At 36.8% G+C, this 17,871-nt stretch overlaps 1 protein-coding gene across 4 annotated transcripts in view; it reads left to right on the top strand.

Annotated features, from left to right (window-relative positions):
- st3gal3b (ST3 beta-galactoside alpha-2,3-sialyltransferase 3b) overlaps positions 1–17,871 on the top strand; it is a 49,427-nt gene that overhangs the window by 15,338 nt on the left and 16,218 nt on the right. For all 4 annotated transcript variants that reach the window (XM_052548653.1, XM_052548652.1, XM_052548654.1 and 1 more), the window contains 6 exons: positions 800–842; positions 3,603–3,695; positions 7,525–7,619; positions 11,127–11,190; positions 12,056–12,151; positions 12,278–12,464. In XM_052548653.1, the coding sequence (XP_052404613.1) occupies positions 800–842; positions 3,603–3,695; positions 7,525–7,619; positions 11,127–11,190; positions 12,056–12,151; positions 12,278–12,464 (578 nt within the window). The remainder of the gene's footprint in view (positions 1–799; positions 843–3,602; positions 3,696–7,524; positions 7,620–11,126; positions 11,191–12,055; positions 12,152–12,277; positions 12,465–17,871) is intronic.

Below are 17,871 nucleotides of genomic sequence, written 5' to 3'. Positions count from 1 at the left end.
TGCTGTGAATAATAGCATCTGCTAATTGTTCCTTTTGGTTTCAACAGTGGTCACTTTCTAACCAGTTCCTCCTCTCCATTCTGCAGCATCTGTTTAGAGACTTGAGCATCAGTGGAGTTCTCAAACTCTCCCTTTCCATGCCTTAGTGCCATCTGATAAACAGTGCTGATGCTAATGAGAATGTAGCAGCTGAATTAATGTCATGGTTTGATTCACATTTACCTGTTCATCAGTCCTTTTACTGAGCGCATTATTTCAGTTTGCTTGGTAAATTATTGGTCTTTTGTGGAATGTCTTTTTGTTTTTAGCTGCACTGCTCTGGCTATCACCGTAAGCATGCTAAAAGTCAACCTGTTGAAGAAAAGAAGTAGGCATACTTAAGTATGCATAGCAATCTGTTTTGGTTTTTAAAGCTTTTACCTTTTCCCCCACTCACACTTTTGTTTTTTTCTCTTCCTCTTTTTTTTTAAGGCTTAGCTACATTGACACCTATGGTCTAATGAAGCCTGCATAGGTGGACAGCTGCTTTTTAACACATTTTCCCAGCTGAACTGTGGAATGTTTTGATCTAATACCGCTGCAGCTTCTACATACACTAAAATCTTTTAGATGCTGACGTAACTATGAGATCTGTATAAATGTTAACATATCATTAACATCTTTAGTTGTCTCAAAATGCACCAGACATGCATTTTGACAGGATGAAGGCATAACAAGAGAGGATCTACAATTATTTTTTTTTTTGTTTTTTTTGACTGATGTTATGAGTTAATGGTAATTGTCATATTTCTCTTTGCAGTGTTTGATAAGCAAGGGTTCTCGCTGAATCTGGACACAAAGCTGTAAGTATTGTGTTATACAATTCCTTCCTTATACATTTCACCAGTGGATGTAAAACTTACAACCTGTCCTCCAACAAATACGCTTGTATAGGTCGTTTATCCAAATCCCTGAAATACGACCCATCAGAGCGTATACTACAATTGCGCCCCTATTGGCAAAAGTTTGTTTTCTTTTTATTCTTTATTATTTTTATTCTTTATTCTTTTTGTTTTCTTTTATTTGCCCTCTGGTTTGCGTTTCGTGTAGCTCAGTTAGTAGATTATTGCGTTATACCTTGATTTGTAATCATGCTATCATGGGTTCGATCCCAGGGATCGGACGTGCACGAAAATGTATATGCTCAATAAATCATAATTTAGCATGATTTCTGTGAGGGGTTAGGTTTAGGGGTGGGGTTAGGTGTGGTCATTCGAACGAATAAGCAACCTACAGTAGTAAAATGTGTAGGAAATACTGTGAGATCGGTGTAAAACGCCCACACATTGAATTTAAATAAATGTGCGTTTTGATTGGTAATGACGTTATACGTCAATTCATGACGACAGACGCAATGCGATACTGTCATTATTTTTACGCCCGCTAGAGGGCGCTAAATTTTAAAACGTAAATATAGGTCGTAATAAATGCTTGCACAAACGACCTATATGGTCGTTTTTTGTTGGAGGACAGGCTCAGATAAACATATTCATGATTTAACCATTTATTTTTCACCACATTACTTATGCTCTAGTTTAGTTCAGTCATCTTTAAATGCAAGCAATTGATTTATAAGTATACACGTTTTATTGCTGTTCCAAAGTAAATTGCCTTTACACAAAAGTTCAACAAAGGTCAAATACACTACTTCTTTTTTTTCTTTTTTTTTTCCACATTGCTGAATTACTCCAGGCTTCAGTGTATCATGATTGTTCAGAAATTTAGTGGAAACTTTTCCCTCTTCTTTTCTTCAGGATTCTTTGTCTAAAAGAAAGTTTCAAAGACAAACACTGTCACTTTTAATCATTTTAAGGTGACTTTACTGAATTATTTGTTTTAATATTTGTTTTCTTATTGAAACTGTAATCTATCAAGTGGTTGTAAAAGTAATGAAATATAAATAAAAAGCAAATCTAGGGAACTAAGTCTAAAAAGTCTCAAAAGCAATAAAGGCTTTTGGCCTCATTCAGTACCATCAATGTCTTGCGAATATATTCCATTGACCTTATGTGAGGTGTTAAGGTGTGATGTATTATAGGTCTGTGTGTGGTAGGTATATGTTTACATTTCATCTTTGAAGCAGCCAAACTCTCAGACTCTCACCTCGCCCTAATTTCTCAGTGTTAAGTATCAGAGAAGACATGTCTGTCCACACCATGCACACATACAATAAGCAAAGCCTTCGACAGGTTTAGATTTCATTGACGCTGTGAGCAAAAACTGTCTGTGTGGTGCACTTCATCATTCAGCTGGCATCAATCCACCGTCCTCTCTGCTGCTTAAAGACTCAGAGCTGTCAAGACAACAAAATACGACGCCGTCCCATTGGGCCAACCACTTCATCAAAATGAAGGCTTCAGCAAATAAGTGTCTTGTGGCTTTTATTTTAACCGTTGAAAAGGCGCTTAGTGTGGGACAGTGTGATTTGGTGTTGAAGCCTGTGGCTTTTTTAATCAAGAATTTAATCTCAGAGATCATAGTTTTTTAATGTTTTACTGTTACTTCAGAATTATTAATTATATTGCTCAGTTCAGGGGGTTAAAATAAGTACAATGTACTTATTGTGTTCATATTGTATTGCAAAAGACTTTTGCTGCTATTGAGGTGGGATACGGGTAGGTTAGGGACCGGTTTGGTGGTATGGGTAGGTTTTTGGGTGGGTTAAGCTGTAAAGCATGGGTCAACAGTGTAACTATAAATTAATTACAGATGTAATTACATACAGGTATTTTTAAAATCTAAATACAATGTAAAAACATGCATGTACACAATAAGTGCATTGTATTAAAGGATTCATTTAAATGTAAATGCATAGTAGTTAAGGCCACCTAATATAAAGTGGGACCAAAAAAAACAAAAACTAAATGATTACAGTAAGTCACCTTCAATGGAGGCATTAAACATTAAAATACAGTTTTCGAAACATTACATTATTTATATGGCATAACTCTCTCTAAGCATTGTTTGCATTGAGGCAAACTTCTATCATGCATAACCAGATGTTTATTCCGCTAGAAAAGTAGGCAACTTCATAGCTTCGTAGAATAATAAACAGTTTTTACGGAATAATTTGTCTAAGCACTTCACATTTCTGCTTCTAAACAACCCAGAACACTGGCCCCGTTTAGTTCCATTGTAAGCGTGTAACCAGATTTGCCTTTTTCCACAAAAAACAAAACAAAAACTAATGGCCAAGTCAAAATTGTTTTCTGTGCTGTTAACATCATGTCAAAAATGCTGTCTTCTAGTGTGCTTTTTGAGCTTGGAACATTCTTTCAGAACAAAAGTATGAAATAAACAGACTCACTGTTTGTGCAGCCAGCAAAATGTGTAGCATTCCTATTGTTTGACTATTTCATTTATTTAACACATCAGCGATAAACTGAGTTTCTCAAAAGTAATCCATCACATCCTGCTCTAGATGTCATCCATCATGTGCCAGGCTAGATAAAAACAATATACTTCAGATTCACCATGACCCTCTAGCATAGTTATTTTGCGTGATTTTCCTGTCTGAGTAAAATGAATGCCTTCTCTTTCTTCTCCTCTCTAACCGTCTACAGGCCTCCGGAGTTGGTGTACAAGTATGGAAACCTTAGTGAAGGATCCTGCAAACCCGGCTATGCAGCAGCCAAAATGAGTTCTATCTATCCAAAGTATGAACAGATTTCTTTATTAACGTAATACACAGGGTTCAACAATAAGCCCAATTGCATTGCAAACTGGAAGATTTTGTTTTATTCTAACATAATTTAGGTAATGTTGAAATATTTAGAATAAACTTGATGCACAAAAAAGGTCTAAATATAAAATAAAGAATTTCTCAATGTTGAACCGCAGAAAATCATTCTGATGCTTGCATTGAAGTCTATAATTTGGTTTAATGCTAGATATGTATTTTGTGAAAAGGTGTTTCATATTTCAAGGGAAGAATATTTTGAAGATGGCAGTTGGGATGGAAGTTTGTTTAGAAGAATACAAAGGGGCTTTGGCTGAATCTTGTGTGCCTTTTTTTAAACCTGCTTTTGCTCTGCGAGGCTTTTCGATATTGAGCCAAGAGAATGAAGTACAAACTCTGTGAATTGACGACCGCTTTGTTAAAGATTTACTGCTTTGGCTCTGACTTACCAAGTTCTTCGTGACACTATGTCACTTCTCAGCTACGAAGCCCCTGCGGCCAGTCTCATAATATCTCTGAATGAACAGAAGCTGCTCTTCTGATCCTTTAAGTCCTTGTTAATTTGTGACCTGCCACAACAAACAACTACTTTTGCATGCTCGCCAGCTCCACAGTGCGTCTGTTGTAACTCAGTTTGGATGTGGACCGTGAGGAGAAAGCCCTGTCAAGCAGCCACTGTGAAAGACCAAACGAGTCATCATCTTCATTTTGACTAAATCCTCAGGGCGCTCGGCGACCCTCAGTGATGTCACGCAGCACTCAGCGACCCTCGGTGGTGGAACTTTCCATCTTTGCTGGCATCCGTGTTCCATTGTTCCCTCATCTTTAGGCTGGCTATTGTTAGCACAAGTACTTTTTCCACTACAGCATGCCCAGCGATGATAAACATTAAGCATCACGACTTGGTTTGTTCATGGATATTTCTTTCATCGCCATATGATTGTTTAGAAATAGCCTTTCCACCAATCAAGCAAGATTATTTTGGAAAGGATTTGAGAAGCGATCACAAAACAGCAACTATCACACAATAGCAACAGCAATATTTAGTCCAAGTCAGATGGTTGCCCTGGATTGGTTTACACAAAAACGGACTAAACAAAAATATTAATTTCATGAAATAACTTCTTAAAGAAGAGAGAATAAAAGACGTTTTGACAAAAACAGTGACGAGTTTGTTGCAGATGGTATAGTTTTGGTGTGTCCTTATGTGTCTAGAGTTAGCACAAGCATTAACAGAGCAATGACTGAATTGGTGCCTGAAACTTTTTAACAAGCCCCCAATTAACGGCATATGTGTTAACAGTGTCTACAATGTGCCTCTAATTAACACGTGTGATGGATCAAGCTTCTCAGGGTCTTTGTTTATCTTTTGGGGTCAAAAGGCACTTCTGCCACATCATTACAACACAAATATTTGAGCGTTTTTCTTGTGAGATAAATTATTTATAATGATGTTTAGGATACATTGATTCAGTTGAGAGATTTCCAGAATCCTGAACTAAATAACGGTCGAAACGTTTTATTTAAGTTTTGAATGTATAAAACGGAGATGGGTATTCTACAAAAACTGAATTAGAAAATTGCAGTCTGTAACTTTTTGCAGTACGTTTGTTTGTTTACATTAGATTAAATGCATACTGTTTAATGAATAAATAGTTATATAATTCTAAATGTTCCTTTATAATATGATAATGTTAATTCATAAAACTTGTAAAACATACAAGTATATGTCGAAAATAACATGAGATTAATACACGTTGAAATTTTTTTTTTTTTTTTAAACATCTAAGACAACAGAATTGTGTCCTCCATGTTTGGATACAGAACTTTAAAGACTAAAATGTAAGTGTTACGTAGTATCTTTTTACTTTTTTCCGTGCATTTTCAAAATAAATAATTTCACTGAATAGACAAATATGGATATGAAAAAAAAATTTAAAAGAGTAGGGATGGTCCTGTTAATACCCACTCGTCATGTAAAGTGTGTGATCATTTGGTCATTCACTGGTCTCTCCCTTTAGGAGTTACATTTATTGGGATCACTGCATGTGTAGGAAACCACCTGAAGCCATGTGATCCCACCCTCTGTTAGTTCACCCTTGGAATCCACTTTATTTTCAACACCTCCACTCCTTTCCCAAAATTGTTTGTATTGGACTCTTAAATCAAATGTCTTGGTTGAACTTGAGCGGGCGGTTATGAAAATACAGCCCCCTGTGAGAGATAGCCATGAGGAAATGAGCACAATGTGCACAGGCCTCCTGTTCAGGACCCTTTATGACAAGCAGACGCCTGTCTGTCTTTAATCCTGAAGCTCTCACCCAGTTATTTATAATGTGAGTTAGTCCGCAAGCCACAAGTTAATTAATCACAGTCTTTTTTGGCAAGGTCTTGCTTTGTATGCTTTTATCAGGTGTTATGAAAAGAGGATCCGATGCAACGTTTTTACTTTTCTTCTTGACACTGTCGGACATCCCCTGGCTTTAAGCAATTAGCACATGAAATAGACACAATTTTATCAGAGTCTGTTAAATTACTGCCAATTGTGATCCCATTCATTTTCTAAACTTATTACCTGACGCTGCTCTTTGACATTGTCTTCAGTTGACATCTTTGTCCTCACTTTCCACACATATAAGACATCGTTGTAGATTTAGGTGGTTGAAAAGCAACTGGAGGTCTCCATTACTAAAAAGGCTGTGAACTTGTGCTACTCAAGACTTTGGAAAGGAGTTATGCCACCTTTTTCCCCCAAAAAAGGACGACCTGTATTTTAAATGACCCGTGTGTTCTCTTTACTGACCCGTGATTAGTCTTTTGAGTTTTCTTAAGGGGGCCTAATTTTTTCTCAAACCTTCTGTACCTCTCGACAAGCCCTCCTTGTTAGTCACCCCCCCCCCATCCCAGACCAATCTACTGCAATTTTCTAACTTAATCCTAAAAGACCTGAGAGAAAAGAAAAAAACAAAACTGAAAAAGGATCCAATAACCTCATGTTTGTCAATGAATAATGAGCCTGCTAAATTGGGAGGGTCAAAAAAAAACCAGACATCCATCGTGTGGCCACACTTCCAGAAGCAGAAAAGAGGCATGTTTGTAGAAAATGCATCTGCTGTCTGAGACTTACTCTGGTCTTATTAAACTGAATCATTAAATGACCCCTGAAAAGTGTCTAGTTTTTGAAAAATGCTGTGACTTGATGTCTTCTGAATGTTCACACTGCCTACCGGCACCTTTGAGCGACTCAGTGTTCCACTTCCTGGAGATTTCCCATTTGGATTGCGTTAAATGTTGTAGGAATGCCATTTGGTAGCGGACGGAGTAGATAAGAAATGATAGCGAGGATCTGCGGGTCAGAGGCGCACGCATTCATCGTTGTATTTGTACATCTAGCCTTAAGAGAGGAGTGTGCTGGGAAATGGCCTCCGGGTAGGGTATCCCCTGACTCCTCTTGAGTAGGGGTGACCGGAGGCCTGGCTTTGTGATTGATTGGTGCTGGTTCAGCCACACTGTTTTAAACTTTAACCACAGGTCAAAGCAGAGACGAAGTGAGACGTCTCACAGACAAAAGCCCCTTTTGACTCCCCACCTCCTGATGTCCGGGAAGTGAATGTGTTTGGATATGTTATTAGCTCTTTTGATATTTAACTGACATGTTGCTATGGAGACATTTTTGGTACTGTGCAAAATGTGCTAAATGAATAATAGAATTTAAAATAGAATTTATGTGAAAAATATAGTTATTATTCTGAATGTTAGTTGTCCTTCATAGAATTCATTATATTATATTTATTATGCTTTTGCAGGTTTAGTAAGCCAGCTTCCATGTTTCTGGACCGAAACTTTAAGCGACTTGCAAAAGTTACAAACTTTTTACCTCCATTTGGATTCAAAACACAAGGTATGTATCCATTTTAAACTTAATTTATCGCAGACTTTGGGCTAGATTTACTAAACAAGGCAAATTAAGCATTAGAGCACTCAGACGGGAGCGAAAAATTCTGCGGGTGATTTACTAACAATGCACACATTAAAGAACACATACTCAGCCTTCCTTATAGTCCAGCGCAATCTACCAAGAGCATCGTAAATTACCGCCTGCTTTAACAAATAATGGCGCAAATACCAGTAATTTGACAAGTGCAAATGTTAGTAAATCGCATTCCGTGATTCATTTTAATCCTGTCCTACCATAAATTTTGTGTCTAAAAGGGAAACCCCTACAAATGCATATTCAATAAGGTAAAGGTCCGGTGCAAAATAACTGTCCATGCCTTTTCAGTGCTAATTCGTCACTGCGAGTCTTCAGTAAATCCTAACAGTAGTCTTTCAATGGCAAATGAATGGCTCAAGCCGTTAGTAAATCTGGCCCTTTGCCCCTTAACAACAAAATGTTGTCCAAATGTTTTCTTGTTTCCAGAAATTAATGAACAAGTTATTTTAATTAATATCAAAAAAAAAAAAAAAAACGGTTTAAATCAGTCTGTAGCACATTTTTGGGGGACTACACGGGATTGATTTTTTTTTTTTTTCTTTAGTCCTGCTTTCACAATTTTCTAAATAAATTAAATAATTACAATTATATTTTGTCCACAACTTTAACATTTTTGTCCTGTTCCCACCCACATAAGCATACAGGTAGAGGACTATATGGTTTTTTTCCACCTCTCTTCTAAAATATAGTCTCACTTCGGTGTCTCAAGAGTATTTCCAAACACTAAAAGAGTGAATTGTTTTTTTGTTGGTCATTTAGTCATGCTGTATGCGACACATTTGCATAGACTGTGCTATTTCAGTTTTCCATTGGTTGATTGGCAAATTAAAATGTCAGAGGGGACGATACAATAATTAAATATGATTTAGTTTCCTTTTTTTATGTTCTAGTTAATTTGATTTTGGTTTTATGTTCTTGTTCCTTGAACTATTTCAGAGCCATGGTTTGATAGACAATAATGCACTGGTCCCAAATATTATTCTCATGATAAATTCCAAATGATTTAATCTGTTGGGATGCATGTTTCTTTAGCTTTAGGATGCCAATCTCTTATGTTTAAGCATTGCACCACAGGTTCAGGAGTGACTTTCAGATTTCAGTAATGTGAGGGCAAACCTCTGTAGTGTGTACGTGGCCAGATGCATTGCACAGTATGGCAGACACTTATGTACTTCAGTGATGTGGGGGTTTATTCCATTCAACAGAGAACAAGAACTTCATTCTACTGAGCTTTGTGAATGTATCAAAGAGAATGAGACCTTTGGAAAAGACCTGTAGATAAGGCAACGGTTTCTTGAAACCAATTGGTTGTTAATGTAATCCACCGTTGTCTGCTTGAAGCCTTTTTTTTTCCCTCTATCTGAAAAGATGATTACATCTTAGATTTCAGCACATTGTCAAATGTTCCAGCACTTGAGGGCAGCGGGCACATAAGGGTACCTTGAATGTAACCTTTGTGTTCAGTTAAGGCCTGCCGTGTCCACACACATGAAGACTTTCAAAAGAGCAGGTCCCATGTTTACATTACACCTGGTTTTTGTTTGCTGCATGGATCGTGAGCCTAGCGTGACTTCACTTTTAACTTTATTCATTTGGAAAGGTTGATACGTGTGGCTCTTGAATAGAGCTCGACAAAGGTTCTCAAGTTGTCGGCCAGAAGGGCATAAAAATAGATGTCTTATTTCTGCACTACCAATTCCAATATAAGCTATCTCTGTGGCCACCTACGACTTTGCGATTTCTGCTCTTGATTACGTCGCCCTCAGTGGAAAACATCCAGTCAAAGCATTGCAGATGGTCCGTAGGGTAATCCCAACGGCCTTTACAGATGGTAGAACTAAATACCTCAAAGGAGAATAAACCATTAGGGCTGTTTTGACTGTAAGTTTGGCCTTTTAAGTGCCTTACAGTATTAAGTAGCCTCTTAAATGTCTCCAGTGACTCAAGATTAATTGTCACTCTTAGCTACTTTACTGAAGTTCATCTAATACTTGCGATAAATTATACTGAAATAGTTTATGAGCATGTTCAATCAGTAAAAAAAAAAACAAGCTTTTTGACAAACATTGCGTGAAAGAAATTTCATTATGTGACTTGAAGTCTCAGAAGTCACACTCCAGATGGTTTTGTGGTATAGCCCCTAAAAGTATTTGCATCGAACTAGACCGTTTCTACTTTATTTCAGAGCGTGATTTTCCCCTTGCCAAAACAGTGTACGTTTAAGATGAGGGGCTCATTTGTTTAAACTGCCAAGAGTGATACTTGGCTGAAGTGTTTATGCCGTTTATCTTAAAACAATTCGAAACTATTGGTCTTCCCATTTCTTTGCAAAACGTTGAGATATATGTATAGATATATATATTTTGTGTGGTCCTGCCACTGTTTATGTAGTCCATGGTGATGCTTGATGTGAGCCGTCGGCGCTTTGTCCAAACAATGACGGCTACTCCCTGATGCTTTTGAATCATTAAGGTTACAGTTTAGGGTCAATACAACTTTTAAGCTCTTATGTTATCTTTTGCAGTACACCGACTGTTGTGTTTACGGAGGGCAAATCAATTTACAGAAGGTTCTCACATGCGGTATTGTTGAAATCACAACCATTTGCTTCTAACCACAGGACTACATCGGTACATCCTATTATGTTTGCCTCCCAATAACATAGTGTCTATGCCAATAAAAAAGATAATCTCACATATGAGTTCATTGTTGTCAGAAACAGTAATGGCAGTCATTAGGGTAGATGCTTTCAAACCACCAGAAAAAAAAAATAAAAAATTATGTACAGATGTACATTTGGTGCCTTACACGTACTGCAAAGTGCCTTGCAGACCTCCCAAAGTGTTTCCTTTTGTGTTATGCCGCCTTGACATTTGTTCATTGGATTATAGTTAGGGTCAAAAAGGTATGATGGGAAAACGGGCGAGGGTGTGCACATTTCACCTCATTGAATTAGCTCTTTTCCAAACTGTTTCCTCTCTTTGAACTTTTATAGTATGCATACTGATGCTTTTAGGCATCTCAATGGGTCACACTTATGCACCCTTACTAGGAAATCCAGTGTCTTCACAGATATCAGGTGACATAATGTGTGGCAGCCATGAATGCCTGCGAGGGTATCGGAGGAATGATCGCTATGACCAAACAGCTCTGTGAATTTTCTGAAAGTCTCTGGCACAGGAATTTTATTTGTTAGCTAATGGCATTCCACTTTTACAGAAACTTAAGTGTCAGTAACCTATTTTAATTTGCTAATACAACTTCCAGGAGTGAATAACACAATCCTGCTCCTCCATCAGACCACCAGGAGTGTGGATGATTAATGAAGAAAATCATTTGATTCAGATCAGAGCCATAACCATCTAGAGGTGTTTTTGTTTCAACCCTTTGTTCTTTCTTGTTATCTTTCTACAGAAAGAATCATAGATGTTATATTAACTGCCACAAAGAATTATGGACTGGGTCCAGATATAGATGGGTAAGACTTTTTGAAATGCATCATTACTAATTCTTTTGCCAGGTCCGTGTTCAAGAGTTCTGCTCATTTTTATATACACTATCATGCAAAAGTCTGGGGTTGTTACAATTATTGTAATTTATTATTATTATTTTTTTTTTTTGGAAAGCCATCATCAAGGCATTTTTTTTTAATCAGAAATACTGTAACAACAGTAATATTGTCAAAATACACACATTAGGGTTATATATTACAATGCAATATAACAGAGTTCTATTTTAATCTTAATGTAACTTATTCCTGTTATGGCAAAGCTGAATTCTCAGCATCCATTACTTAAGTCTTCAGAGTCACATAACCCTTCAGAAATCAATAATTTGATAGAGTTTCTTATTTTAAATGAGAAAAGTTTTACTGCTTCGTATTTTTCTGGAAACTGTGATGTGAATTATTGATTTTTTTCAGGATTCTTTGATAAATAGAAAATTGACAAGGACAGCATTTATTGAAAAAGCAATCTAACCATGTAGGTAATCCAATTTACTTAATGCTGTGGCCTAACAATATTTCAGATTATGTTACACGTCAGAAATACATCTGGTAATATTAATACGGTCCCTTTTGATCAATTTAAAGCATATTTGCTTTAAAAAAGAAACACTGACCCCAAACTTTTGAGAAGCAGTGTATGTATATGTGTGTATAATTTAATGTTTATCAACCGTAAAACATTCTAAACATTCTTTTGTCATTGTTTGCATAATGCATGTATTTTTTTTCTTACCTGACCTATGCAATATAGACTAAATCAGATTAAGCTTGTGTCTTTTTTTTATATACTGAATATGGTTGTAAAGATGTATATGCAATTTTGTTCTCTTTGCAGTTTGAGTTGTAAAAGATGTATAATAGTAGGTAATGGCGGTATCCTTAGCAACAAGTCTTTAGGATCCCGCATCGATGAATATGATGTTGTGATAAGGTGAGTGTCCTCAAAGGCACCTTGTTCTCCCTTTTTAATGACCAAATCAATAAATTGAACAAACAAAAGGACTTTAGACACACATGCAACTGATTTGCACTGATTCTCAGTATATTTATTCTTTAGACTCAACGAGGCCCCAGTGAGTGGTTACACCAGGGATGTGGGTACTAAGACCACCCTGAGGATAACCTATCCCGAAGGGGCCATCCAGAAGACCGAGCGCTATGAGAAAGATTCCCTCTTTGTCTTTTCTGCTTTCAAACCTCTCGACTTTAAATGGTTGAGACAGATGGTCTTCAAAGAGAAACCGGTAAGACATAATGCAGTAGTATGTGACTATACGGTCTAAAATATTTGTATTTATTTTGTTATTTGTTCAGATTTTACAGTCTCTAATTTTGAGGCCAGTAGTTTTCATAGTCCCATTTCTAGTTCAGCCTGCTTCTGTGCTGAATTTTTTTAACTTTCATGATTTTTTTTAATTCATGAATTTAGAGTAGTGTTAATATTGCCCTCAAACAAAATGTATTGCATTGAATTTTTTGTGGTTAAAGGATTTTGATTAGGAATAGTTATTGAAGGACTTATTGTTCAAGGACTTTGTCTCATTTTTAGCGACTGGTAAAACATTCTCCTTCCAGATTTGACTGACATCTTGTGAATTAGCCTCTTAATCAGAAGGGTCGGCCCGTCTGAATGAGCTCTCTCTTATCTCACACAGTTTTAATGACTCTGCCTCCATCCTATTTCTTATCACACAAAGAGCAAGCATAAGCACTCTGTTCTTCTCTGAAGTCAGTTGACTCGGCTACTCAAGGACGTGTTTTTTTTAAATACTTTTCCAGTCGTCTGTCATGTAATCACGGTCAAGGCGTTTGGTCAGAATGTGTGGCTTCTCCTATAATCTGCCTTTTCCATTATACTTGTATTCCTCTGCTGCACACCTGTTTGCGAATCTGGCAAAAACGTGCCTCAGGAGTTCCCGTCCAGCACAGCTGCTGGGCTTTTCAGGGGACCAGTGCTGGATTTGTTTTACAGGGTGACATTTGTCAATGTGCAAGAGACTCGGCAGAGGAAGAAAAATAGAGAGCTATTTGATTACTCCCCTCCGGCCCTTGAAAAGAGCCAGTTTTGTCTGAACATCTGATCTTAACAAGCTGGACAGTGGAAAGTGCTCAGATAATTGATCTGCCCTCTGGCTTCTGATACATTGGCTTTGATGTCCTGGAAGAATTTCCTTTACCAAATCAGGGGTCAAGAAAGCTCCAGTTTGTCTTCCATAATGTTAGAAACCACGTTCAAAGGATGATGACTGATAAAAACTGCAGTATTAGGTAACGAAATAGGTTTTTTTAATTAGAAAGCGGAAAATGTAACTTTAATGCTATACTGGAATCTATTAGGTTGGTTCCTGGTTGTAAAAATGGTTGTAAATGGGCAATGTTTAGACAGCCAGGTTAATGCAGGAATATTCCAGATACCTGACATAACTGCTTGCTAATAAAAAAAGATCAGCATAACTCCTTCCATTGGTTATATAAATGTTTGTTATGTAACACATCCCTCACTATTTACGTTTACTTTCACACCATAAATATGTTAGTGCCACGTTTACATCACCGTTTTAGTGGCATATTCTTAACACACACACAAACACACACACATACACACTGCCACTCAAAATTTGGGATCAGTAGGGTTTTTATTGTCATATAGGCTAATATGATGTGATTTTAAATTTTTCCTTCATCTTTGGAGTGTTACAAGCTCTTGGTGCATAAAGAAGATCTGTAAAGTTGCAAATACTAGACTCTCAAATAAAAATTTAATCTTTATAAAAGTCAACCACGCCTACCAAAAATGGATCATTCTAACACACCCCCACATGTCTACATCACAATGTGGGAAGATTTGCATAAAGTCGCCCAAACATTCACACAAAGAAGGCATAGCATTTATTCTCACTGTTGCCGAGACAACTAAAGTTGTTGACAAAAAAAATCAGTAGTTCAACACTGTACTGGAACAGTTAAACCCAAATATTCAGATGTGTGCAGTGCATTTCGCGCAGGATGAGAACAGTTTCCTGTGAGAGTAGCCTTCAGTCATTGATTATGAATTAGCATGTTGGAATGATTTCTGAAGGATCATGGGTGACACTGAAGACTGGAGTAATGATACTGAAATTCACCTTTTATCATAGGAATAAATTATATTTGAAAGTACATTCACATAGAAAACAGTTACTTTTGTAAAAATCTTTCACAATATTACTGTTTTTTTCTGTATTTTTGATCAAATTAATGCATCCTTGAGGAGCAGAAGAGACTTCTTTTAAAAACATTTCAAATCTTACTGATCCCAAACTTGAGTGGCAGTTTATTTTAGCAGCCATTTTTAATTTAATCTTAGTCTTACTCATATGTACATTTTAGATATCATATTTAGTCAACTTGTTTTTAAGTCAAGTCAGGTTTTAGTGAAATTTTTGCCATGCTGTATAATGGTTAGACTGATCAAAATTTTTGCTCAATTATAATCATCATAATTTTCATTTGAAAAATTGCACTTTCACCAGTACACAAATCAATATAATGTGGACTCTAATAAAATTAGATTTTTTTAGTATACTGATTGATTATAGGCTTTTTATAATAGAGAGATTGCATAAGTCTTTCTATAAATTTATGTCTATATTATGAAAACTGCTTAAATGAAAAATATTACAACAGTGAAATTCTAAGTAATTCCAAATTGCAAAAGCCTATTTCTCTGTTAAAATAACCGCAGTTGAGTAAATGCTTTTATTTACTCAACGCTTGTACTGGCGAAGCTTTTATTTGAGGGAATTTTAACTTTTGAAATCTGGCTGCACACATGAAAGCTTGCATAGTAGAGGCGTGTAGAGCAGTCTGCAATGACATTTAGTCTCTTTTTTTTTTTTTTTACGCAAACAAAAAAAGATGTTTTTGGTTATGTTTTTATCGTTTTGAATACATTTGTCTCATCCTTCTCGTTAATGAAATTGCATGTTGGTATAGTCTTAGTTATTGTTTATTAACCTTATTAAGTCATGGTAAAAAAGCTTGTCAACCAACATTTTTCGTCATAGTTTTCGTTAACGAAATTAACACTACACTGTGCTTTGTGTTTCTGGAACAGATTTTTTTTTTTCTGGATTCTCTGTATGTGGCTTTTTATACCTCTCTAAATAATGTGGCTATTTGTAGAAGCAATTACACTGATACGTTTTTTGCCTGATGGACTATAAAAAACCCTCTAAGTTTTACGATGAAGAAAGGACTCGTGCCATATCTAGGAACTGAATATCAGAGACCACCCAGAATACCTTAGCGACCACATTGCAATTCACATAAACCACTAAGAACACCGTAGCAACCGCATAAAAACCCCTGGCAGCGATTTTTGTTCAGACAAGAAGCACTCAGATTTTTCTTCAGAAAATGTAAAAATGCAGTTCCTGATTGTTTTTCTTCCTCCGGCAGACAGCCACAGCTGTAAAAGATGTTTACATCTAGCTAGTCTATGTGACCTCCCGTGTATGTATTAAGTTGTAAGAGTATCATGTTTAAAGTGGTTTTTACCGATTGTCACTTGACAAATGAAGCCTATCACTATTGTGAATTCTTACGGATGAAAAACGATGGACTTCTATTCTTCTCTCTTGATCAACGTCAGGCTCCAAGAGCCCCTCACATTCCCTCGCTCCCTTCTCAAACAGTTTAACTTTGACTTTGTTTATTTTTAACTGGCAAGTCAAAGGGGATGGTATTTTAGGGCCCGATGAAAATCTGACTAAGCATTTATCTAGTTTGCGCGCTCTATACGTACCACAGATGTTTCTTTGAGTAATTTGAGTAATCTCTAAACAATAACAGGCATTCATCGCCATGCTTAATCATACATAATCTTATCAAACACTGTGTCCCTAACAACAGTATACAGTTCATCTCATGTTTGAAAACAAATACATTCCCTGCGGTCCGCTTCCAAGTCTTATTTAGGTCTTGCGACATATCTTTAAAAATATCATTGATGCAATGAAAATTCTGTTGAGTGACTTGTGGTGAAGTTACTGCTGCTTTACCAAAGTATTAAATGGTTCGCTTTAATGGCAGAAACCTCGTGGCGAAATGGAAAACGCTTTGTTTTTGCAAGCGGTGACAGCGATTGAGATCCATTGTGTGGTGACGTCTTTCATTTGGAGATGAACGCATAAAAGCATGTGCGACTGTGTGGGCAGTTGGCTTTAGAAAGGCACGTAGCTTTAGACTTCAGTGTAATCCTCAACTAGCACTGACTCCTCACTCTCTTCATCTCAAACAGTCACACTGATGTAACTTTGAACAGGGGTTGCTTGCCGCTTTGAAGTATTTTTCTCTCTGCTGATCTTTTGTATTCTGTGAACGCTCATGGGTGGAAGGAATGCCAACCTTTTCAGTTTGTATTGACAGAACAGTAGACTGATGCATCCAGCGTTGAAGAACCTTTGCGAATTCCACCTGAATATCCAGCCATGAGGCTTGAGCACTCTTAACAGATACTTATTGGAAATCAGCCAAATGTCAGTCAAATTATTACATTTTAGAGAAAGATTATGAAGACAAACTTGCATGTGATGGATCTTTCACAGTAAATCAAGAGTGTCCATTGAAGTTGACATGACATCAAAATTGGCACTGGATATTTTCCTAATGCATGTTATTGGTCTTAAAGAGGTGAAGCAGGGATTATGTTCAGTACTTTTGTCGGCCAAAACCCTATCGTTAATATTTTAGCACGTCTGGTTCCATCGTATTTCATTATTCTTTTTAAATAATGCATGGTCTGTGGTTAACACAAGCTAAAGATATTTTTGTGTTTGACTTATTTATAAATTAAGTAACTAAATGGGACTAAAGGGGGGTGGTTGGGAACATTAAACATTATTACACCAAAAAGGTAAACCCATCTACTCACTTTTACTAGCTCATTGTGTTTATAATAATACTATAGACAACCATTCTAACTCAAAGGTTTCTATAAATTAGACCGTGGAGTAGTTTATGGTCCACATTTAGCTTTTTACTTCTGCAATTTGTGTTTAAAATTGTCAATTCATAAGTTGTGTACATCTATGAAGATTATCATAATGAATGAAACATGAAAGAATCGAAACGCTTGGTGGTCACACGGCTCATTTTTTCCAAATTATCCAAAATTTCAGGAAACATGTCACACGTTTCTTTAGATTTCACCCTATTTTAGTCTTTCAAAATGGATTACTGCCTCAGAGGTCACTCATATAAAAACATATGCCGGAGCCTTATTTGAAAATTGGCAGTGGGCCAGCCGTCATGTGCGATAAGAGCGTACTTAATTAACGAGTCCTGGAGGTCGCTGAGGAGCATGTGGCTCCCACGATAATTATTTTCATTCAGAATACCATTGACTAGGTAATCCTCTGGCTTCTGTCTGAAAGTACTTACCCATCACTTCCTTCTCCCATATGTCTTAATCCCTTATTATTTCAGCCTTACATGGTAAGAGTGAGGCAAGAGTGTGTCACTTATCAGACACTCCTTCATGCTCCTGCTGTTGGCATTTATTGAAGGTACTTTCCATGTGTTAGCGTGTTGCACAGCATTGCCTGTTGTATAACTTATATTTTGTGGTTTAGTCTTTAGTAGCTTTATTTGTATGCCGAAATACAACTC

The sequence above is a fragment of the Carassius gibelio genome, chromosome B2, assembly GCF_023724105.1.
Source record: "Carassius gibelio isolate Cgi1373 ecotype wild population from Czech Republic chromosome B2, carGib1.2-hapl.c, whole genome shotgun sequence".
NCBI classification, from domain to species: domain Eukaryota; kingdom Metazoa; phylum Chordata; class Actinopteri; order Cypriniformes; family Cyprinidae; genus Carassius; species Carassius gibelio.
Note: the sequence above shows the minus strand (reverse complement) of the source record. Positions and strands in the feature narration are given on the sequence as shown.